Source organism: Tachypleus tridentatus, chromosome 13 (genome assembly GCF_004210375.1).
Source record: "Tachypleus tridentatus isolate NWPU-2018 chromosome 13, ASM421037v1, whole genome shotgun sequence".
NCBI lineage: Eukaryota > Metazoa > Arthropoda > Merostomata > Xiphosura > Limulidae > Tachypleus > Tachypleus tridentatus.
In genome coordinates, this window is record NC_134837.1 from 13,810,328 (window position 1) to 13,836,920 (window position 26,593).

The following is a 26,593-nucleotide window of genomic DNA, read 5'->3' on the forward strand; positions in this document are numbered from 1 at the left end:
GTGTGTGTTTTTTAACTGTCATGTAATGTACTAACCCAATATATGTTCACTTTTGTGGAGTTTTAATTTGGTCTCTTGAATGTGTTGGATCTGGCAGTTTGAAGTAAAATTATAATTACATGCAGGAGATGGGGTTATACAACTTTTTTACTGAAGATACGTAGTGATGTTTACCATCAAGTTTGTTCTTTTTACCCAGTTTATCAGATGAATTTCACTTATCTTTATTACATCAGAAATTAAAAGAGGCTTCAAATTTAAATTTAGTATTTCCTAGGGAAAACTGCTAGTCATGTTTGTGATCAATAAATTATAGCAGGCCAGCAGAAAATGCAACGTGTACACTTAGGCTTCTGATAGTAAACTATACAGATATGTTGACATTAGTTTTAGTTAAGTTGATTGTGAATAACATGATCATTTGCTTTAATCTGAGGTGGAAGAAATCCTTTTCTAAGGTTTCTTTTAGTGATGTTAAGTTCTGATAAATACAAAGTTGTCTTCTTGTGAGATTCTGCTATTTCTCTCTGAATTAAACTACAGTATACATCTGAAGTGTTGTATTAAAAAGTATTTTTTCATTTATTAAATTGCTCAAAATAATTAAGAAATAATCAGTTTTTTATAATGTAGCTGTGACAAGGCACAGTCAGTTATGCAATCAATTAATTTTTATAGGAAACAAGTGTCAGATAACCAGTGATTAAATTTGATACGTAATTATCAAAGTATTACGACCACTGATACAAGTCATACTAATATGACAAAGTAGGAGATTGACTGCTGGAATGATGTGGTTCACTGTTTCATTAGAGTTGTTTCCAGTTCATTAGTACCATCTGGATGTGAATCAAATGCTAACTAGATAATCTCGTATTTGTTCAATCAGATTGAAATCTTGCAAGACTGTTGGCTCATGCTTTATTTGGTGTTATCTTTTTCTAGAAATCTTCTAAATATCTTCTTGCAGCCTTACTGAGAGTTATTATACAATAGAGCTCTAACTGCACTTGTATGTGGCAAGATATAATGTATTATGTATAATTTAACCAGTACCTCATTGTACAGAAGGTAAGTCACTGACCACTAATACTGATCCTTGCCCAAGCAAGTATGTCACAACCACTATTTGCATATCCTTTGCTGATGATGTTATGATTGGAGCTTGTGCCAGGTGCTCTTCAAATATTAAGCTGCAGAATGAAGCTTTATATATGTTGAGGATATTTGATCAATCCATGTGTTCTTTGCTATAGCTGAGTGATTAGTATTTTGTTTATTGACCAATCAATGGGCCCATTAAATTTGCTCATTAAACCATAATTTATATTCCCCACATACAAGTAAAAACACACAAAAAAAACTTGGATATATGGAGTAATTGAAAATAGTAATAATTAAGAACCATAATTCAATTAGTTGATTATTTGCATGACATTAATCATTTAGCTCATGTGACACTAATCCAATTTGCTACTAGCTCTGCTTATTTGACCACAATCATATCCACAAGGTGTCCATCAGAGCTTACAAACTATAATGTTTACAAGGGTTTGTGTATCTTTACAAAATTTAATGAGCTTATAGCAAACATTAAAGACATTTGTACACAGAATGTCAATTTTTAATTTTTTTAACTGAATAGTTGTACTAAAAATTTGTTTGAAAATATGGAGTCAGTGTTGACTGCTGTGAGTGTTAAGTGATTTTCATTATTTAGATTAAAATTACTTTTTATCATCTGAAAATTGTCAAATTTCATTTACATAATTCAAGAATAGAAATAATGGAATAAAATACATTCACTTGAGGGAAAGGTATTGGAAAGATTACACTCCATCATGAATTGTTCACAGTATGTTCACTTTCATTGGTGATAACTAAAGTAATTTTGATGTACAATGCTTTCTCCATTGGGAAAACAGCTAAAGAGATGGAATTCTTCAAACAAAATTAAATTACTCAGAATGTGAGAATATGGAAATGTTTTCGCTAAGTAATTATAACACCCCCCTCTAAAATTACATTTTTGTTCTGTTGTTTTTTCTGAAAACAAACTTCATAGAAATTTGTGAATTAATTGAAGTTTTCTCTTCTCTTTGAATGACAATACAACTACTATTATTAGTTTTCACTTCTCTTTGTATGACAATACAACTACCATTATTAGTTTTCACTTCTCTTTGTATGACAATACAACTACCATTATTAGTTTTCTCTTCTCTTTGTATGACAATACAACTACCATTATTAGTTTTCTCTTCTCTTTGTATGACAATACAACTACCATTATTAGTTTTCTCTTCTCTTTGTATGACAATACAACTACCATTATTAGTTTTCTCTTCTCTTTGTATGACAATACAACTACCATTATTAGTTTTCTCTTCTCTTTGTATGACAATACAACTACCATTACTAGTTTTCTCTTCTCTTTGTATGACAATACAACTACCATTATTAGTTTTCACTTCTCTTTGTATGACAATACAACTACCATTATTAGTTTTCTATGACAATACAACTACCATTATTAGTTTTCTCTTCTCTTTGTATGACAATACAACTACCATTATTAGTTTTCTCTTCTCTTTGTATGACAATACAACTACCATTATTAGTTTTCTACTCTTTGTATGACAATACAACTACCATTATTAGTTTTCTCTTCTCTTTGTATGACAATACAACTACCATTATTAGTTTTCACTTCTCTTTGTATGACAATACAACTACCATTATTAGTTTTCTCTTCTCTTTGTATGACAATACAACTACCATTATTAGTTTTCACTTCTCTTTGCATGGCAGTACAACTACTCTTATTAGTTTTCACTTCTCTTTCCATGGCAGTACAACTACTCTTATTAGTTTTCACTTCTCTTTCCATGGCAGTACAACTACTCTTATTGGTTTTCACTTCTCTTTGCATGGCAGTACAACTACTCTTATTAGTTTTCACTTCTCTTTGCATGGCAGTACAACTACTCTTATTAGTTTTCACTTCTCTTTCCATGGGTATTAACTACTCTTATTAGTTTTCACTTCTCTTTGCATGGCAGTACAACTACTCTTATTAGTTTTCACTTCTCTTTGCATGGCAGTACAACTACTCTTATTAGTTTTCACTTCTCTTTCCATGGCAGTACAACTACTCTTATTAGTTTTCACTTCTCTTTGCATGGCAGTACAACTACTCTTATTAGTTTTCACTTCTCTTGTATGGCAGTACAACTACTCTTATTAGTTTTCACTTCTCTTTCCATGGCGGTACAACTACTCTTATTAGTTTTCACTTCTCTTTGCATGGCAGTACAACTACTCTTATTAGTTTTCACTTCTCTTTGCATGGCAGTACAACTACTCTTATTAGTTTTCACTTCTCTTTGCATGGCAGTACAACTACTCTTATTAGTTTTCACTTCTCTTTGCATGGCAGTACAACTACTCTTATTAGTTTTCACTTCTCTTTGCATGGCAGTACAACTACTCTTATTAGTTTTCTCTTCTCTTTGCATGGTAGTACAACTACTATTAAATATTATCAGTCACATCCCAAACTTAATTGTAATATAAAATCTCACATACAAAATATCTGCTTATTGGATGTTACAAGCTTTGAAACTCTTAGTGATCAGAAATCAATAGTTATTAAAGTGTATGATCACCTTGGACACTCACATAAGTTGAGCATCTGTGTGGCAGATGTAATATACATGAATGAGATGGTTACAACCAATTTACCATCACTTTGAGATGAGCTGCAAACAGTCATCTTCCTAGATCATCATGTATTTGTCCACTCAGATGCACTTATGGTAAGAATCCTGTCCAGTCCATTTGCTGAATACCCTCCTCTAGGAAGCTACTAACAAGTTGAACATGGTGGAATTGTAAGCAGTGGTTCTTTGCAAAAACAGAATATATACAGTTGTCAAAATGATTTCTAACAGAACAGTGTACAGAGGTTCTTATTTAATCTCACAAGGGTTTAGTGTTTGGAACTGAAATCATGAAATGTGATAGGTTTTGTTATTGCATGCCACAACCTGCACCATTCAATGCAGTATTATGAATTTGATGTCGACTTTTCATTTTACTCGACATTGTTCATTTTGACAGAAATGTTGCAGTTCTGTTCTTCACCTGAGTATCACCTTGCACTCTGACTTGTCAGAATCAGACCAATTTAATCAATTCAGACGTATCTCTAATACAGATACTCTACTAATGCACATGATTTTTCTGATAAAACAACTGCTTACTAAAAACTTGTCAGTTTTTGAATATGCATATCTATTATAAGTCAGTATTACTTCTCTGACACAGGGTAAGCTCACTGGACCAACACATTGGGTTAAGGTATCAAATGTTATATTTTTTCACTAACTACATATATACTAAAATGTATGGTTCATAAACAATAATAGTTGTGCCTCTGAAGGATTTTAAAACTGATAAGATTATTTTTAAGAGCAACTAGGAAAAAAAACAAATTTCAACATTCAAGCATAATTTACTAAAGTAACTTTATGCACTGTACATATGTACTGTGTTTGTTAAAAGTGGGGTTTGCCTAACATTTATTTTACAGTATTGTTTGATATGTAGCACTGTATTACAATTTACTCTGGGCAAAAATCTGAACTTATGTTCTGTTCCTTCAGTCACAAGGCCAGGCATGGCCAGGTGGTTAAGGCACTTGTAATCTGAGGGTTGTGGATTCAAATCCCTATAACATCCAGCATGCTTGTCCTTTCAGTTGTGAGGGCATTATAATATGTTTAGTCCCACTATTTATTGGTAAGAGTAGTTCAGGAGTTGAGTGATGATGACTAGCTGCCTTACCTCTAGTCTTACACTGCTAAATTAGAGATGGCTAGTGGAGATAGCTTTGTACGATATTCAAGAAAGTAACAAACAATCAGTCAGTCACAAACTTTAGATAACAAAACGTATGTTGTGGGATAAACATTTGTCATTCAGCACATTTTGCATAATAATTATGTGAAAATAAAGACTCTTTGTGGTATCTTTGTAGTGGTGTTCATTGTTAGCATATTTTATTTTGGTACAATAATTATGTAATATAACTTTTACATAAATAATTTGCTGTTGAGCAAAAAGTGTGAAATTTGGTATTGTAGTTGCAATATAATTTTCTGAGAGAAAAATTAGTTAATTTTTTTTATATTTTGTACTCCCAGCCTTGGAAGCATCATCCATACAAAACTGTAGGAATTTCTAGATTCATTAATGATTCTAGGGTACAGGTGGCAGAAAAATAGATGACTTTTAGCTCCAAAAATTGTATACAGGTTAATTTATGGTGCATGTAGTGCATTAGTATGTGTATTTTAATATTTAGTCTTCATAGATCTATTTGTTTGTCATGGACTTTGAAGTCAGTTACATAAACAATAACTAGGTTCCTATCTACCCAGGGTATAAGGGCTGTGGACTAAGCTTCACCTTATTTTTGTATAAGTATATCATAGGAGATCATTTTACTATAACTCGTAAATTACAATTTAGAATTAAACTACTTTATCTCATCTTACAAGTTTGAGTGCATTAACAAAACAATTCCCAGGTAAGCAACTATGAAAAGATTGTGATATGTTGGACATATTGCATCATTGACATATTTGTGAGAGAAGAGTGTGGGAGAGTTTTGTTTCTTATCTGTATTTACATTTCTTCAATTAATTTTGAATTAATTAATAACTGAAATATAAAATTTATAAAACAAAATACACATTATTCATTATACATAGTACACAATATCATGATGGGTAATACAGGGTGGGCAGGTGATATCTTCAGTAGACAGGTTGAAACTTGTCAGCAACAGTTATGGAAAATCTGTGTAATGTACAAGACAAGTTATGGATGGAAAAACAAAAATTTGTTAATTTGGAGATAAGTTAATTTTTTTAGAAAAAAACTTAAATATTGAACTATAGAATGTTCTGTTGAAACTAATATGGTTACTACAATAGGGCTCTGTTTATTATTCTTGCCTTTTGTAGACAGTTTAGTTTATGCTGGTAAATTAGTAAATACATTCTGTTTATCTGATAATCTATAGTTTGATGCATTGGATATGAGTTATGTATCAGAAAAATTTGCTGTTTGTCAAGCAATGCTTTGGATAGGGGAAAATGAATGTTGCAGATGACCATGCTCAGCTGAATGTGACAGATGACCATGCTCAGCTGGACATAATTGGATTAATAGTTTTGGTTTAGTTTTGAATCCTTGGGTTTTTAGACCATAGCATCTTCTTGAGGTGGAGATGTTAATTATTGATTTTGTAGTTTTGGTGCAGCCAGATTTTGGCCATTTATTAGTTTTTCATTGTGTTGAAATTCCAGATCCAGAACAAATGTAATAAAGTGCCATTATAAACTTTTACTTTATATACAAGGTGTTCGGAAAGTTGCTGTGCAGTTTTGTAATCATATTTTATTCAGTATTTCAAACCAGCAACTGACAGCAGTGTTTAAGAATGATCCAGACCTGTATTTATGCCAACGGGGATCACTTTCAACATTGTTTATAATTGTCCTTCATATTTACCTCCTGTATTCTATATTGAAACATGTCTGTTAATAAATATACAAGTGCACAATGACTTTCCGAACACTCTGTATATATTTAATAAGCAACATTATGCAAAAAGAAAATGAACAAACTTTAGGTAATGAACACTTGTGTACAGTGACATTCATGTCTGTGCCAGTTACCCCAGCCTCCATGATTATGTTTGTAAATTGTAATGGTGTTAGAATAATGAACTATAATCATTGCAGAAGTTTTATCAGCAGGTCTGATTCCATGTATAAAGTGTCCTGTATCATACAATAATAGAACATTTGATTTTTTTGTATGATACTGAAAAAACTTTATTATGCAAAAAATTTTTATCCTGTGTGCATGTAGATTTGCAATATGAGTCAGGTTTTTTCTGTTCAACCTCTGTTTCATGTCAAGGAGAGCTCTTTATTTTGCTCCATTTGAATGTACAGAAAAAACTCGTGCAGCTGAATTTGCTGTGCGTAGTGGAGCAAAACAAAGAGGTTACACACAGATTTAACATTTACTGAGTAATAAAGCAATGAATAGCAGTTCTGTATTATCAGTTTTTCAAGTATTTACCAAGTATTCAAGCAAAAAACTCGTTTGCAGCCAGAAATTTAAGAAGACTTGGAAAAATGTTCTTAAAGCAGTACTGTTTGTTTACAAATATGCAGGGTGCAGATATAACATTATGAATATGCTGCACATGGATATAATTGTTAATGTTACAGTGAAATTTTTGTGGTTTTAAGTTAAAATTAAAAAGTGTTATCAGTATGTTATAAACAAATGGATAAACTTCTTTGGTTGTGTATATTCTAATAATGTATCAGTAGTCAGAAATGTAACCAATTGTATTGAAACTTTCCAAAATGGCATTTAATCAAACTGTATGTTTTTATTAAAAATACACGAGTAATGTTTTGCAATTTCACATTTGATTGTAGGCAGTGATATGTTAAAAGATAACACAATCGGAGAATAACATAATCTGATCAGGAAATGTGTAGAAAAAGTTGAATAATTTTATTTTCAAAATTGTTATTTGTACTCGTGAATGAGTGGTATAGTTTCACTTTGTTTTGTGAAATTAAACGTATTTGTTGGCACGTACATATGTAATAAAATGTATTTTTACACATTTATCACATCAAGGATGTGCAGAGCTGAGTAATTATTTGTATTTCATATAATACAGATAATTGTGAAATACAATTCTTACTATTTCAACTTGTGTTAGATGTTTGATTATAAAAGTAACTTTATGCTTAAATGTCTTTTAAAAAATTAAGTTACACATCTGTACATTCAAGTCAGATTGATAGACTAAAGGTTTTAAAAAGCTATCCAAACTAAACATAATCTAGTAATGAGCCAGAAACTGTGTGCTCATGTTTATAATGTAGGTCTGTGATATGGTAGTTTTTAGTGTTTTACTTAGTGCATACAGCTTTGAGAATCTGTTGCAGTTTCAGGTTAGTGACATATGATCATGTACCTGACTTATTTGGGCAAATTTAATTAATAAACATTGTTATTTTACAAAGATCATATATCTGCTGTCTGTTTAGTTTCTGAATAAATACTTCAGGTGAAAATGGCCAAGATGTTATTGTTGAGTTTTCAAGAAACATTCTTTTAATCAGTAGAATACTGTATTTTGTGAAGCAACAAGTATATTTGATAGGATATAGATATCAGAAACTTTTTGAGAGTGGCTACTTTATTCAGGTAAATATTTGCAGTAAACAATATCTTTCTGATACTTGTCACAGTTGCATTTTGAAGAGTTACTTAACCAGCAATCAGAAACATGTTTACGCAGTTTTACAAGTAGGTTAGGTGGAGATGAGAAATTTATTGATTGAAGGTATTTAAGGTGGAATGTGATAAACTGATATACTGATTTGCTAGCATGATCCAAGGATGGGTGGGTTTATGGACAGTGAAGATTTTTGGCCGTATAATGGCTACAACAACAGAAATTAATCATTATATCGGTCAATCGTAGTGTAAGTATAACTTTCATGTAATGTTAGTTATGTAAATTTTGTACATGTATAATTACATTATCAAGCACCCCTCACTCTTCATTGTGGTAATTTTTTGTCTTAAGCATTTACTGTGTTTGATGCAGAAAGGAAAACACTTTAACAATGTATTTATATATATAACTTTCAGATTTTGAACTTGGTTGGCTTCCTTGAAATTCTTTAACTTACCCTGTGGTAACTGTTTTTGTTAACAGTGGAAATGGAATCAGATTGTATTAGTTAGCTAAACTGTCAAATATTCTTGAACAGTCGTGTTTCATTCCAGTCGGTGTAAAGTTGCCCACCTGTTTGGTCAGTCTCTGCTAATTAGTGTGTATTTTGGCTGTTTACTGTTTATCTTCATACAAAATAATACATTTAAATTGTAGACTAATTTTTTTTTGTATTGAACATAAATGTGTTACTGTTTAAAACCCACATTTTTTCAGTTTAGTTATTTCCTTTTTTCTGAATCTGTTACAATAGATATTTGCATTTATTATACAGGTGTTTTTGTTATCAAAAGTAATCTAACTTTTCTAATAAACAAACTATCTTCTGGTTGTTTTGTATAGATATTTCAAATTGACAGTAATATCTATAAGCAGCTAAATATTCAGCCACTGGACTACTTTAAGAAAAGAAAAAAAAAAATAACCTTGAAAGCTTTCAAGTGAAACACAATATAACAGTTACAATAATATTCTGCTAACCTTGAGCATTACTACTTATTTTAATTACAATACAACAATTCTTTGTGTTTTTATATCATTTGCTAGAATGCTTCAGATTTTATGCTGACACATTAAAATATCAAGATTCATTATGGACTTTTAGTGATCCTTATGTAAGTAAACAGCCCTCTTCCTTAGTAATTCTAAGAAAATGTCTGTGAATGCAAAGAATAGCCTGACAATAGCCTGTCTTATTACAGTATTGGTCCAACATTTCAGTATTTACAACTTCAAAAAAAATTACTGAAGAGTTGTAACTTACTATTTTTATACTCATTATTATGATATTAAGCATACATTTTCATTTTGAAACATGAGTAAATCAGTAAATCCTCCTAGTTTTAATTCCAAAACTTTATCTCCCCTCATACTTATTGCTATTACTTGACTGCCAGGATTTCTTCCTTTGCCCATATAAATATTGGTCAGATTTTCTTCCTACTTACTCCAGTGTTTTATACCTCACTTAATTACTGTTGGTGATATTTAACTTGAGACTATTCACCTATGTTATTGTTCTCTGTCCTGATATTGTTTATAGCTACCTTATTCGGATAGCCTAATGTTGCTTTGTTTTAACAGAACAATCTTGATTTACTAAATGTTCCAAAGAGTGGTAGTCAATAGATTTAACCAAATTTAAAAAATAAAAAAGCAACTTTGGGATAAACTGCTTTTGATTTATTTTCTTTGGTTGGTTCATTGAGAGTATGATGTTTTGGGTCTTTCATCAGCAGCTTTGGAGACCACACCTTACTTGATGTTTGAGAAGTTTGGGAGAAAATCTTTTTTTTCTCTCTATCCAAAAATATTGATTCATTTATAATGGAACAGTTGTGCCTTATCTGACAGTATAATTGGAAATTCATGATTTGGTCTACTGCCTCTAGAGATGGAAACATATTTAGGTGTTTAAATAATTCATCTTCTTGACTTTACAGGTTCAAAGGAGGAATATGTAGTTAACCTGAATAGGTCAGTGTCCTGTAGTGGGAGTAAGTCTATGGACTTGCATTTTTAAAATTCATCTTGTTTTTGTTACATTGCACTTTGTTGGAATACTTTTGGGATCACCAACTTGATGACAAGCTGGAGCCATTTGTTAGAATGGGCATTGGTTCAGTTGTTGGCTTCTACACTCATCTCAGTTGTTATGGTCTCAGATTTCGCTGGCTACCACGTCAGGTTATATTTCTGCACCTAATCAGTGATATCGAGAAAACCCACTTGTAGAGAAAAATATATGTAAAAACAGCTCATTTGTGTTGAAAATTTTTTACGTAGATGAGCGGACGTTTCGACCTTCTTCGGTCAACATCAGGTTATACTTCTGCACTTGTGAACCTGATGATGACTGAAGAAGGTCGAAACGTTGTTTGCTCCTCTACGTAAAAAATTTTCTCAACCTAAATGAGCTGTTTTTTACTTCTGCACCTATTCGAGTGTTTCCAGCCCCCAACCTCAGCCCCTCCATATAGTGATACCTGAAATAGACACTTCTATATTCAACAATTTTGATGCTTGGTTGGATCACTGTCAGTAATTATTGTATGTCTTTGGGGTCTGTGGAAGCTTGGTTCTGAGAATTTGAGGAGGTGTGGTAACTTTAACTGTGGATTCAGAAACACTTGAGTTACAGTAAGACATTCAATTCATATCTCTCATACTATTATCCATCCAACCTGAGAGGCTTTGTCTCCCACAGATTTTCTGGATTTGAAACTTTGCTCTAGGACTGTTAGAGTTTGATTGATCTAGGAGTAAGAGAGTTGTGCTAGTTCTTCTGGGCTTTTATTCTTTTTTAGTTTTAAGAATAAGAAGACAGGAGATTGGTGTCCAGTTACTGATTATTCTCATCTATATCAGTGCCTAGATTCCCCAAGGTTAACAAGTTATTCAACTCTCAATTTGAGTAAGCAGTTTTTTCACTGTGGTTATGGATGTCCAAATTCATTGTAGTTGTCTTGTATCTGCATATTATCATACTGGTAGCATCCCATCACTATTGGTGTTTTTCTTGTATTTTTCTTTCAAGGGTTAGAAAGAAGTTTTTACTTTTTGACTAGCAGAGCTTTGTGTGCACATCATTCTGGTTACTGCTTGCACCATTTCATTAATTGTCAAAACATAACACACTGATTCTACTTTTATAAATAGTGAAGGCGAACTTCATTGTCCGAGCTGAAACATCTGTTCATGCTCCAATTCAACATGCCATCAGTCTGGGTAATTTATTTTGAATAACATCTCAGTCAGCTTCAACTGACTTTCATCTGGCTTCATGCTATGAAGCATGAGCTCAAGGTCTTGCTTACCTCTCCTTCTTCCACTGCACGGGTGGTTCTTTCACTTCTGGGAATGTGGCTTGGGACAAGAGCAAGAGATCTTTCTTAATGGTCTTTATGTGACTGAAGGATCATAAAAATGGATTCACTGATTCTCCAATTTCCTTAGTCAGGATCATTCATCAGTATCAGTAAGTTGTTGGGCCAGGACTGATATGGGTTCATCTGCTGCCACTTTCTCCAGAATTCCATATTTTCCTTAATGTCTTGTTTCAAGGACATGATGCATTTACTAAAATCAGGAATTCCAGGGTTTAGGCACAGAGAAGGCTTTTTGCACAATGTTTTAGTCCTTGCTCTTAAGGTACAGGGTTCCTGCAGGTTCTGAAAAATCTGAAAAAAGCATGGAATTTGAAAAGGATATTTTTAACTCCTGGAAAGTCATTAAATTTTAATCTTAAGAAAACAAAACAGTCAGTAAGTATCTGGATATTTTTACTATATATGCATATTTGAGGTATATAAAAAATTCCAGAAAGTCAATAGTAGATGGGTAGATAAATTATGAAAAATCATTGAATAAGGTAAAAGTAAGTCATAGAATCTAGTACAGTTTTGTGTTCAGGAACTCTGAGGTAATGTCTCATTGTCTAGGCTTATTGAGGGTAAAATGTTCAGGCTTCACTCTTATGATTCTGTGGTCATTTTGTATTTCTTATTGAAGCAGTTGATCTAAGGTTTCTTGTGTTTTTACTTCTTAGACCTTCTTTCTTGGGACTACTACTATCAGGTGATGACTGTGGTAGTAGACCAACTTTCTCAATCCAAACAACTTTTTTACAATAGAATAGATACTTCATCACAAGGTTTTGTTGGTTTGACTCTCATTTTCCAATTTTGACTGGTGAGTTGACCTTTCACTGGAACACCTAATTATTGGTAATTTGGTTTCCAGTGGCTCTCCTTTGGAGTTTGGCAATGGATGCATTCTCTCAAGACAGAATAACAACTCTAGGCCTTCCTCTCCAATTCATGTTACCTAGGTTACCAAATATGATTTGTTTCAACCTCCTGATGACACCAGATTGACATCTACACCTTGGTTTCTGCTTTTGTAGTACCTTCAGTTCAGAACTTAAAGCTATCTCTGACATGGTACACCAAGTTATACAAAAGATGCTTCAGGCATGTAAGTTAGTCTTTTACATGGTATTTGGGTGTAATTTCTAATGTTTTCTTATATCTGCTTTGATCTTTGCTTAGTCTTGTGATGGACATTTATCAGTGGAAATAATATAACTATTGGAAATGGTTTATTAAGAAGAGGTTGAATCCACTTCGATTAGAGGTACCAATGGTTACCAACTCTAACTGTTTTTTTTACCTGAGTCTTTGGTAAGGATTTTTACATCTTCAACAATTGCTCTGTATAAAGCAGCCTTATCAGCTGTAGTTTGATATGACAAAATGTTATGTTCTTTTAAGTCCCAGTACTCTTCAGATTCCTGAAATAATTTTGATCCCTTTGTCTCAAATGACCATTCCAGTTATGTAACTCAGTTTGCTGGTCAAGCACCTTAACTGCCTATACAGTTCTGCACTAGCAACCACTGATTCACTATAGTTTATCTGCCACAAGCATGAGTGGGACTGTAGGATCCTGAAAGGTAGCAATAAAAATCCTCACCCCTTTGTATGATCTAATGGATCCATCTGTTAAGTTAGCTACAGGGGCATAGCTGAAAACCTTCAAAAGTAGATGCCAGATCATGCAAATAATGTGAAATAAGAGTATTGGGGAGTTCCATGTACCAGTGTCTGTAGGCCAGCAGCATTGAAAAAGAAACCTTCAGGAAAAAGTGATGTATGGTTTGAGAGGTCACAAACAGGTGTTAAAACAGGACATGTAATGTTGAAATTACATGTTCCATATAACCACCTAGAGGCTGAGTTGTTGGTATCTATTGTATTATGGGCCCAGCATTGCCAGATGGGTTAAGGCATTCCACTCGTAAATTCAAGGGTTGCGGGTTCGAATCCCCATCGCACCAAACAAGCTTGTCCTTTCAGCCATGGGGGCATTATAATGTGATGGTCAGTCCAACTATTTGTTGGTAAAAGAGTAGCCCTAGAGTTGGCAGTGGGTGGTGATGACTAGCTGCCTTCCCTCTAGTCTTACACTGTTAAATTAGGGACAGCTAGTGCAAAGAGCTCTTGAGTAGCTTTGGACAAAATTCAAAACAAACAATTGCATTGTGCTGGACCACCTCTCATGGGCTGTCATGAGTAAAGATCCTACCTGTCCTTGCTGATCATTGGATTGAATAAATTGTGGTCAGTTTGCTTTTAATAATTAAGGAAATTGGTTTACTTATTGCATTGTTCTTTAGGCATTCCCAAAGTGTATTACTCTACAGATTCTACTAATAGTGTTGAGGAACCTTAATGCACTTTGTTTCTAAGTGCTGAGATGGAGGACAGAGGCTTTTCCTCCATAATGTTAAGAGTGAATTCCTCTGCTTTTGGAGAAGATGGCAATGTGAGAAACCTTTTTTCCTACATTTCTAGATGTTTTCTTTCCTCAAATGTAGACAGGAAAGACACCAGCATATGAGCAACTCTTTTTGTAATATTAGTTTAGACTATCCAATCTGCTTTTGTGTGACCTCTCTTTATGATCAGTATTGGTTCAGTACATTGTTCATGGTAAAGGGTCCATTGTCTGCTCATAATTTCATACACAGATTTGTCCCATCCTGTGTCCTTGATTGACCACAGTTTGATCCACATCCTTCCAGTAATTCTAGAGGCAAATGGAATTTACTTTCTTGCATGTTTAGGGAGTGAGTATGAGGGTTTATAATTCCAGACTGGATGAGACCTGTTTCCTCAGGTTGAGTGAGGTATACACAGTCTTGTTATTCTGAGCTTGGGATGATGCCTTTAAGACTTCTTTAGGATGAGGAGGAAGGGTTTACCTATTTTGGTATTCCTTACCTTCTTGTTATGATTCATTTAGCTGAGAACACATCAAGTTATTCCAACAGGTAGGTTGGACTTCATTCATGTGTGTGTGTGTGGCAGTTTGGTTGCCCTTTCTTCCAGCATGGGATATAGAGACCATTGGTTGAAAATGTATTCCTTTAATACTTATCTCCTTACACTATCACATCATTTTTTCCTGACTAAGAGCTGGTGTTAGACTGATTGAGTGGTATTGAAAAAGTAATAACTGTCTGAATGAGGTGCTTGTACACAGTACAGTATAGAGGGCACATAGACGTAGGTGGAAAGTGTCATGAGACAGATATCACCAAGGACAGTTAAGTGAGGTATAACGGACTGGAGCAAGAGAGAAAAAAATTAGAAGTGCTTAGATGGGCAAAGTTAGAAAACATGGCAATGAAGTAATAGTTTTAAGTGTGAGTGAAGGTAAGTGTTACTGGAACTACGTACATGATATAAGAAAAGGTGTCTTATTAGAAAGTTAACTTGTGTGTTGTGTACTTTTATGTTGAATAAACATTTCCATGGTGTCCTTTAAAAAAAAAAAAAAAAAAAAAAAAAAATTAGTGATGATAAGGCATGTTAGTGATTGAAATTTTGTAATAGTGTTTTGGATGAAAGCCAGCTTTAGTAAAATAGTTTTGTTTTTTTTTAAGGAACGTTATTTGATATGAATTTTGTTGGCCATGAGCTGATCATGGGCTCCAGTAGCATCAGCTGAGAGAGCAACCACAAATGCTGTTTATAAATGATCTAACATCACTCTGGAGTATGTCCTTGCGGTGTCAAAGGAGAACTTGGTCTGGAAGACAGTTCTGCGTTATGTGTTTGTACGTCATCCTTGTGGCTGGTGTTAAAAATAATGTTATAGGACTTCAACCTGAAGAAGGTAAGCACGTGTCCACTCTTCAACTTAGTTTTTAGTCAGGCAATGAAATAATAAGATATGGGTAATATTTGGATATTACTGAATGTTATGTTTTTTTCCATAATTATTGGTATAAGATGCATATTTTTTATGCAATGGTAGTGGTACATTGTACATTCATCATAGAATTAAAACCAATTAAGCAGTATCACATTTGTTTGTGAATGAGTGATTTAAAATTAGTAATTTTTAAAATGGTAGCATCTAATATTACCTTTTTTCTACTATTTATGTTATGTTTAGGAATAATATTGTTTCCAGTATAAATAATTATTGGTGGTCGAATGTTATACTTCAATATTATTTAAATGTAGTAATTATGCACTTGTTGCTGATTTGAGTCCCTAAAGGTTTATAAGAGTGACAAATTAAACTAAAGTTTAAATTATTTTCAAAAAGATGCATTTTATTACCTTTTTAATATAAATGTTTAATCATTGAAGTAACATGTGATTTCTTATTTCTATTAGGCTCAGATTGAATAAAAACTAAAACTTGTTTTCCATACTGCTCTTAATTTGTCCATTGCTGGTTCAAAATCAGAGGCAAGTAGAAAAGATCTACTTCTTGTGTCCCACATCACTGCTGAAGAGGCTTGTTGTACATTACCAGAACGTGTCAGTTGAACTGGACACTTGTAGAAAAAGATTTTCTGAAATGCTATTTATATGTGCAGTATAATTCTTTAAATCTGATTTAGAATTCATAGATGATTTAAGAGGAATGCAGATGAAAAAAACAATGATTTGTATCACCAGTTTTAGATGTATTGTTTCTCATACTTCACCTGTAAATCTCGGCTATATTGTAATAAACGTAAAAAGAGACCCCTAGTGGAACAGCAGTATGTCTGCATATTTACAATACTAGAAACTGGGTTTTTGATACCTGTGGTAGAGAACACAGCCAATTGTGTAGCTTTATTTTTAATGTAAACCAAAAGGAATAAAATACACGTTCCATGTCAGAGCTTGATAACATAAAATTGCTTTACTTATATTTGTGAAATTGAAATTTAAGTTTATCACATGTTTTCTTCTCTTTCACTATATCCACTACATCATAATGGTTTATAACGAGGTTTGTCCAGGAGTTTCATAAAGATTTTAACAGAATATATTGACAAAAACCATATTAAAAACAGGCATGTTTTTAAAATAACACTTAAGACTTTCTCAGTGGCTGAGGCTGCTGAAATATTGATAATGGTAAAAAAAATCTTTTTATTTTGATTGTTAAACAGAATTCATCCACTTTTTCATTATATTCTTGCTTCACAAGCTTAAAGAAAATTTTCTGTGAATATCTTACTTAAACTTTGGCAAATAAATTGCAGATGGGTTTTAATTGTGATTAGTGCATAATATTGCATGAAAGCTATCATAATTTGAATTACATGTACAGTTTATGAGTATAACCTTAACAGTGTTGTGAAAGAAAAGAATCTTGGAGTAATGGTTCATCAGTCTCTTTAGCCATCCAAGAGGTGTGCTGCTGACAGTGTTAGGGGAAATAAGATTTTAGGTTGTATCTACAGAAGTATTGAGTACAAGTCTAAAGAAATTATTTCATTGCATAGGTCATATTGAGGATACTGTGGTAAGTCTGGGGTTTTTTACCTTTAGGAAAGACATTGAATTGTTTGTAAGGGTTCAGAGCAGGATTACTAAAATAGTACCTGGGATAGATGGTTTGTCATATGAGGAGAGATTAAGATCCTTAATTTTTTTTTCTTGGAAAAATTAGAGGATCTGATTTAAGTATTTTACAAAATGAGTTGATAATGTTGATGTTTCAACAGTTTTGTACAGAACTAAGGATGTAGACAAGGTGGAAGCTGTCTTCACTGAAGAATTCTTTTTAAAACAGGGTATTTGGCTTATAGAATGGGTTGCCTTTGGATATTATGGAGGCAGTAAATTAGAGAGTGTAAAAGAAAGCTTGAAAAGGGTTGGCTTTAAATTTTATTACTTATTTAATAGTTTTAATTTGTTTTAGAGGATGGGGTAGTTAAAAAGGGCCAACAGGTCCTTTGTTGTCTGAACATTATGATAAAAAAAAATCATGTTTAGGTCATAGGACTATTCTTGCGATGATTCTTTGAAGAGAAGGAGAGATTTTCAGTTGATTTTTTTCACTACTGGCCAAGATTCTCTTCAGAGTAATTTAAAACTGAATCTTACAGCAAAAGTAGCTACATATATTGTGCAAAAATCTATGCACATCTACTAAACACACTTCTGCACAGGTTGTTGGGCTGTTTTGGGGTTGATTTTTGTCTGCAAACATAAGTGCTGTAGACATGAATTTTGACTTAACATTTGTGCTATCATAAATTAACAATTTATAATTATTTTGTTATTATACCTTTATCACTTAATTATTAGTGGATCTGAGAACATATATTTTGAGCCTCTGTTTATATATATGCATACTTTTCTTTTCATCATTGGCCTTGACTAGGATCTTAAGCAAATTATAATGGATGAGAATTTGACATTCATCTAGGACATGTACAGGTATATTAAACTTAACTGGTTACTTTAGGTTAATATGTTCTTTCACATCATACTAAATGGAACTCTTGCTTATGATACTGACAAAAACCTTTTCATTGTACGATGTGAAACTACCATTTTCTGAAACTTTTATCTTTTGTGCATGTAATTTACAATAAGGATCATGATTTTCCCATTTTGCCTCCTTTTTGCATCCCAAAGAAGTTTTTCTCCATTCTCAGGGTTCAGATAGAATATTGTAAATATGTCACACATGGATCTGATGCACTGGCACCATCTATATAAATATGATAGTACTCTCTGTTGAATGTTCACGTAAATACTTTGCAGGGTGTGAATGGATCTTTGCCAAAATTTGTATGGAGGTTCATTAGATCCTTGATAAATACACACAAAATTTGAATTTTGTGTTTTTTTTTTAACCAGTACTTCATCACTCTTGATGGATCTTCATATCTGGTATGAAAGTTTGTTGGGTCCATATGGTTTTGTTGTCTTTATGGGTATTTTGGTCTTTACTTTTTTAATTATATATAAAAGAAACAGCTTTTCATGTCCCACGATAATCTTTCATTAATCATGAATTTACAGGGTACAAGTACCCCAACTAGTGTTGGCAATTTTCTTTCAGTAGCCAGTGTAACCCTACTGACAGCATAAATTTGTAAACACCACCACAAAATTGTGAAACAGGAATTTGGTTGTTGAATTTAAAGTCAACAGATTGGCTTGATAATATGCTGTAGCTGTATCTGTGATGTTTTTCAGCTGATTCTTAATGACCTAAGAATACTTGCACATAGGGTAGGATGTTTAGGTGTAACAATAATATGATGTAAGAACATTTTGTTTATTTAGGTAACAGTGAAGTATTGTATTGAGAAAGTACTTGTAAATTGTTTGAACCATCATATGTGTTAAATATCTGAAAAGTACATTGAAAAAATATTGACTGAATACTCTTTTTATAGATGAAACTTGAGAAGTTGAAGTACAATTGTGTTTTTGTGGTACGTTTCATATTTAAATTGTCTACTGTCATTAGTGTGTCTGAGAATGGAAGTTGGTGATCTTCCTGTAGAAAATCAGGAAGCTTATAAAATTCGTCATTCTGTTATTTTTTGCAACAGGCGTAGGTTTGGTTTAAAAATGACCTAGTATATTTTAATCTGCTCTTTGAGTGAATGCTTGTAACATCTACTAACTAAAAACTATTTATAAAAAGTTCAAGTTCCCTCAAGTCTGCAAAGAATATTTTTGTTGATGATGAGCAACTGAGAACTGACTAATGACTGTTGGCTTGTTCTGTGGAATGTTATGTAATAAGTGTGTAACACAGAAGTTCAAAGTATTCTCAGAATATAATATACATCACTGTAAATTACAGTTCTTATATTTAAAAATAAACTGAATGTTATGAAACCCTAATAAAATGAATGGTATAAATATAAACATAAAAGAAACTGAAATTCACCACATTTGACATGCTTTTGAAGACTATTCTACATGTACATCTTCTAATCTGATTCATATGTTCTGTGTTTGTAATCCTATGAATCAAGACCTAGCTGGAACTGAAAGTGCTTTATTTGTTGAAATTAATTTTGTTTTTAATTTTCAGACTTTCTCTAAATTATACATTTGTTGCTTCTTACCTTTATCTTTATTCCACTTGTCTGGGAAAGATTCCTCATGTGCAGCTTGCCAACTGATATTGGCTGTTCTTTCAGTCTTTTTCTTACAACTTTTGACTTAAGTTATTGTTTTTACATGGTTTTACTGTCTTATTTTCTTATGTTTTAAAGCAGTTTTAATTTATTCTTCTATAGTAAAATAAATTATTGTACTCCATTGATTTCAGTACATGTGTAACTTTCTAATTTATTTGTTTCAATAAAAGTGAAACAAGTTAAAAGAAACTGCATTGTTTATTAATGAAAGCAATTCTTTCAGATGCACAACTTGCAAGAATAATTTGTTCAAACCAACAATGAATGTCTTTTACTTATTTAAAATCAACTTTATCAATAAGTCTATTTTTGTTCAAGATGGGTGTCATTTATGGTAACCATGTATTCTTTTTTTGCCCTTAACTACATTTTATGTGAGTCTTAATGTAGGTGTTATCAAACCATACGTATGCTATATGAAATAATACTCTAATTGAAAAGGAAAAAATGAAGTGGTGTAAAAACTGACTGTTTAGTTGAACTGAATTGTCTGAAGTATATTTTAAACTAAAAAGTCTTCATTAGACAGTTGTCTTTGGTTAGTTTGTAGTTAGATGTGCACTGTTTGTAGTTGGTATACGTGTATATACTTTGAATATTTAAAGTTTTTGTTTTGTTTTTGTAAATACCAGTTTCTGATTATTAGGCTTAATTCTGACTAAACAGAACATTTTACATTTTCCAGTTTGCCGGAACATAGATATCCGGAACTCTGTGGATCAGTTCAAGAAGCTGGAAAACTGCACAGTGATTGAAGGATTTCTTCGAATTGTCTTGATTGATAATGGTACTGCCAGGAGCTATGAAAAATTATACTTTCCAAAACTTCGTGAAATAACAGGATACCTGTTTTTGTATCGAGCATTTGGAATGGAATCAATTGGAAAGGTATTTCCAGAGTTAACAGTCATAAGAGGCAATATACTGTTCCATAATTATGCTTTAGTTATCTATGAAATGTTCCAGCTTCAAGAGATTGGACTCTCAAGCCTTACTGACATTGTTCGAGGCTCAGTGCGGATAGAAAAAAATCCTTATCTATGCTACGTAAACAGCATTGATTGGGATCTTATTGCTAAGGCTGGTCAAGGAGGTCATTTTATTAAACATAATCGAGAACCAAGAGACTGCCCAAATGTGTGTCCAGAGAAATGCCCACTTAATACTAGAAATGGCCCCCTTACCCGACGATTATGTTGGAACTCTCACTTGTGCCAGAAAGGTGTGTATGTCTCCTTTTTTCTTTAGTTTTGAAGTAATTATGTTTATTTTAATTCAAGTTTATATTTATTTGAAGAACATCCATCCATTCTTGTATTGTGCATGCAGTGAAAGTTTCTGATTATTGAATGCAGTGTGTGTGTGTGTCTTGCTCACACATTGGCAACCATATGTTAGATTTCTAAATGTGTTTGTAATTGTTTTATAAAGTATCTAGGATAAAGTAACAACATTTTAAGTGAATGGTAACTGAAAAATTTATTTTGTTCCATGGTTAATTGCTACCTTTTGTAGTACTGGAGCCATGTCAAAATTTAGTTAGACTTGTTATTTAATCAACAAAACCTGTTTCCCATTTTTTGTGAGTCCCTTTCAAATTAGGAAAGGATTTTAAGATTACTTGCATTGATACTGTATTGAATGCACATAGTACTGAGAAAATACCCAACTTGTTTTAATTTAATGGCAAAAAAACACACTGGGAATTAATAACTGCAATAATTCTGTAAATGCATATCTTGTTCATTCATGACACTTCTAATTTTACTGTGTCACTAACATTTCTGACTTTTATGTTTTGTACATTTTCCTTCCTGCCAAAAGGAATGAAGAGATCTTTATATCATATTATGTAAGTAATAAGCCTTGCATAAATGTGTACATTTCAAATATGCAATATAATTGTAGGCTAATGTATTGTATTAAGTGCTTTAATAACATACTTGAGCATTTTTAATTATGTGAAATGTGCCAAAAAAACATTTCAACGTTCTTATGGTGTAAAATTTGCTTTTGAACTGGAACGGTTGCATGATGCCTAATGGGAGCTCCTGAGGGAGAGTGACAGCATGTGTGAGATGTTTGGGAGACTTCTTTCAATAGATTCAAGGGAATCGTGAACAGTGTTCTCTGACACTGAGAGTTTAGTTAAGAAACATTAACTCAGGTATAAACTGAACAATAGTTATTATAATGGTGATTCCTGGCAGTAGAATATTACAAAGTTTACTAGAAATGCATACTCGGTAATGAACTAAAATGGGTACTGCTTTTTCATGGATTCATGAAATATATCACCTGCATTTCTTTTATGAAAAATCAAAGTTAATAAATAAAATAAAAGGAAAGCCCAATCACATTACTGACCCCAGGTCCTGAGCTGGCTCTCAATTCCTCTGGATAGGATCCAACTTGTGCCTCAAGTTGCTCCAACAATGTTACACCCTTGTTACAAATGAATATTCAAAGTTAACAAATAATCACATCTTTACAGTGAAACTAATTTCACTACAGCATAATGTAATATGATCTATAACGACTGTCGTTGGAGCTTTTGCAATAGCATAACGTGATCTGTAACCACTGTTACTGAACTTGTAACAAACCAAATCAAACAAAATACATTCATATTCATGTTATGCATGAATGTTAAATCTATGACATTACTTGAAGGCTAACAGCTAGTTTTTTGTGTAAAATAAGTGAATAATTCAATTCTCAGTAGAAAAAACTAAGAATCGACCTGACCATCAACATAGCTAATTAAATATCTATTTTTTGCAGTTCTAGTTATAAAAATTAGAATGTTTTGTTTTATCAATTGGATATCTTCACTGTTAGATATGTTTGTGTAAACTCAAAAATATCTTTGCAAGCTTCATCCAGCTTGAAATATTTTGGTCAGTCCTAGTTAAAATTTCTTAACTATAAATGCAAAATACCTGTATAATAAATGTAATAATGAATGACAAATAAAAATAGAATGTAATTACATCAGTATACTAACAAGTGTGACCAATACTATCAATGAAAGCAACAAGTGAAATGTAATACCGTAATGATGAAACCCACAAACAGTGGGTTTTGAGTCATTCATTTTATAATACTTTTATTAACAGTATTGGTTAAAATGTTTAATATATTTAGTTTTATTGTTTTTAGTTTAGTATTATTGTAGTCTTATTATAAACATTGTTATCTTAGCATGTGATGTAGGACTAACATGAATCTCTAAAGCTGGTTGAACCTTAAGAGATGGTGTTGGGTTTATAGCCAGAAACGTTAGTAGTGGTGGCAGACAAATAATAAAACTATATACTCTGTAAGTAAGAACATAACAAGTGTATTCTAGTGTCTTGATTATTTGGTCTGAATTAACAGTGCAGTTTGATTTGATCAGATTTTGATAAATGTTTTTATCATGATTATGATCACAATACTACTTTATAATCTCATACTCTGTGATTTAATTATTTGTTGCTACAAAACACATGTTGTATATCATGAAAATAAGTCAGTAGAAAGAAAGATATTTGTTAAATTCTCAAATTTAATTTAAATGTTTTAATCAGCAGTGAATACAAGCTTAAGAAGCAGTATTGAAGTTCATAATACATAGTTTAACTGACATTTTTTAAAATATTGTTCATTTAAATCATCCTAAGCTAACAAGCTTAAAGATTATTTTACGTAGAGGTAAAAACCTGATAAGGTACTATTGTATGAACACTGAGGGCATGGTGTTGCAAGAACAATGCTTGGAGTGTTTATAAAGTAACTCAGATTTTTGTTTATTAATGTTAATTTTAAGGTATCATATTCAAACAATGTACATAAATAAATATTAAAACATATTAATTTAAAATGGAATATTTATCAAATATAAATTGACTTTGACCAAAGATCTTGTTAGCTACCTTAATCTAATACCATTTTGAAAGGTTAAGTCATAGGTTACTTTAAATATTTGCATGTAGTAAAAATAAAATTTCAAAAAGTACATTTGGAAAAATCACTTAAGTTGAAAGTGTCTAATATTAAACTGTCCAGTCAAAGAATAAAAATTAATTGAATTTCAAAGGTGGAAATATTAAGTGTTTCAACAAAAATATTTCTTGCAGCAATATATGAAGTCTAAATTATATAAATTTGTAAAGCTTAAACTAGGCCCTATGTTTTAATACAATTTGGTTGAACGTTTCCACTGTGAAAATGAAAAAGTTAAGAGGCAACAGTGTTACTTTCATATCAAGGCCTGTTATTGGTTAAATAGTGACAAAGCCAGTGTCTAAAGCTAAAAGTATTATACCATTAATACATTTAAGTATAATTATCATTTACTGGTTGCAGATGAACATGGGGTGGTTCCCCTTGGAAATATAGCAAGAGATGGAGGGATTTCTAAAAACTTTTGTTGTTGTATACTTAAACTGGACTTAAACGAATATTAGAAACATTATAGAAAAGGTTGCATGGTTTTCAATTCTTTTATGTGATTGAACTTAGACATTTTCATATCTTCATGAGACTTAAAACAATTCCACCTAATCAAAGAATGTTGTTTTTATTCTTGATCGTGTAATGGTAAATCTGTTTTTTGTTGGAGATGTAAAGTTAGATTTACAGTAGTACAGTCACTTCAGAAAGAATATTTCATTAACAAATGAAAGAATTGGGATTACCATTAATATTTAGTGACTGTTCACTGCAGTTTTTTTAAAACAAATATTAATATGTTTTATTTATGAGATCTCAAATCTAAGACTGGAGGATCACACCTCACTCCCTGGATGTTCTTAGAGATTTGTTGTTTTGAGATCCTTTAGCAGAGGATTATTTGTCGTTGTATTTAGAAATGTCATTTATGGACTTTGCTGTGTATAAAGATGTATTTGGTTTTAACCTAAGAGTCATACAAAATATGAACTTTTACAGTGTGTAGTGAAACATGCCAAAGCTCAACATGTGACAACCAGGGCAGGTGCTGTCACAAGGAATGTCTTGGTGGATGTAATGGGATTTCATCCAGTGACTGTAAAAGCTGTAGAAATGTTGTATATGTTGACCGTTGTCTGGAGAAATGCCCTTCACTGACTTATCAGGTTTGTTGGAGCTTTGTCATTATTGTCTCTTTAAGAATTCAGAATCTAGTCTTAAACAACTGGCATTTATTGAGAAATGGGGTTCTTTATAGATGTGTTTTATATGATTGTGTAGTCTTAAAATCTAATATTCATTGAGAAATGGGGAAGTATTGTGTTTTATAGGGTTGTGTAGCTGTAAACAACTGGCATTTATTGAGATATGGGGGGGAATATACAATGTCTTAAAAACTTGTGTTCATAAAAGCATGATAGTTCTTTTTTTTTTTTTTTGGTTTGTATTTGTTTTTGTTGTAATTTGAGAAATTTCTATAAAGTAGTAATTCCTTTCTCCTGTTTCATAATTGAAGAAGCTGTTTTAAAAAAATTATCTACATTACAATTACTTACTTTGTTGTTATTGGAAAGGGTTGTAAATGTTTGTTTTATTAACTTGGTACAATTACTTACTTTGTTGTTATTGGAAAGGGTTCTAAATGTTTGTTTTATTAACTTGGTATGGTGAAATGTGTAGTCTCGTGAAACAAGGTATAAACTTATTGCATTTTAAAGTAGCTTTAGAGCTATTGTAAAAAATATTTTCTGTCTGTCTTTTACCATGTTTTGTGGATTCTGCTGTAGTCATAAATCCAGCTCTGTCTGTTGAAGAAAATTTGTGTTGATATTTTTGATGGATACTTTATAATACCTGGAAATAGTTACCTTTCCTATATTGTCTTTGGTGCTGGTTGAAATTAAACTTTATTTTGCAGTTAAGGGTTATTGATACATTGTTTAATTTTTAAAATATACTGTGTTCTTAACTTGTAACGTTTTAATTACTTATTGTTATATTATCTGTTTTTGTAGCATATGGGATGGAGATGTATTGATGAAAATGTTTGTCGGAGTATGGTGACAAATGAAATCTTAGGCTCTGAAGGAAATACAAGAGAGATTTATTGGAAGCCAATAGATAAATTAAGAAGTTGTATGCAAGATTGCCCTGTTGGTTATGTAGAAAATTCAAGTGATAGACACAGTTGTATAAAGTGTTCTGGCCACTGTCCAAAAGGTTAGTTAATAGAACTTTGTAAATCATTTCAGATACCACTTCTCATTCAGTTAGTTTGAATTTTGAAATTTTATAAAAAGAAAATGTAGTTTGAAACATTTGTAATTAAAAGAAAGTTTCTTATCTGTATGACTTACAATTTTGTAATTACTTATTGAAATTTCATATTTATTGCTTTGTGTTAAGCAAAGCTAAATTATATTAACAGTGATAATCTTGTGTACATAAAATACGCTATTGTAATCTTCATTCCAATGTTTAATTGTTATAAGTTGTTTATTATAACATATGATTATACATGTCTGTCAACAAGTATTGCAACCTGTGTAAGCAGTTTATTGTAATTTCTCCAGAAAGTTTGTATGTACCATAGTTTCAAGATTTATTTTAAATTATTTGGTACCTAACAGAGAACTAAAGTTAGCAGCAAGGTGTAGAGCTTTAGAGAACAGTTAGTGTATGTTTTGTAAACAATTAATGTATGTAAATCAAACATAAATTAGTAACTAACATTGTGATAAAGATTTGTATTGCAGTGACTCATCCAATGATATTAACATATTTTAACAGGGAATTAAGAAATCATATTTAGTATTTAGAAGGTGTGTGTACAAGGATAG

General features: G+C 32.1%; 1 protein-coding gene across 2 annotated transcripts in view; it reads left to right on the top strand.

The window, feature by feature from the left end:
- LOC143238350 (insulin-like peptide receptor) overlaps nucleotides 1-26,593 on the top strand; it is an 83,446-nt gene that overhangs the window by 20,316 nt on the left and 36,537 nt on the right. For both annotated transcript variants that reach the window (XM_076478501.1, XM_076478502.1), the window contains exons 2-5: nucleotides 15,297-15,529; nucleotides 20,503-21,039; nucleotides 24,753-24,919; nucleotides 25,769-25,973. In XM_076478501.1, the coding sequence (XP_076334616.1) occupies nucleotides 15,376-15,529; nucleotides 20,503-21,039; nucleotides 24,753-24,919; nucleotides 25,769-25,973 (1,063 nt within the window). In that variant the 5' untranslated portion in view covers nucleotides 15,297-15,375. The remainder of the gene's footprint in view (nucleotides 1-15,296; nucleotides 15,530-20,502; nucleotides 21,040-24,752; nucleotides 24,920-25,768; nucleotides 25,974-26,593) is intronic.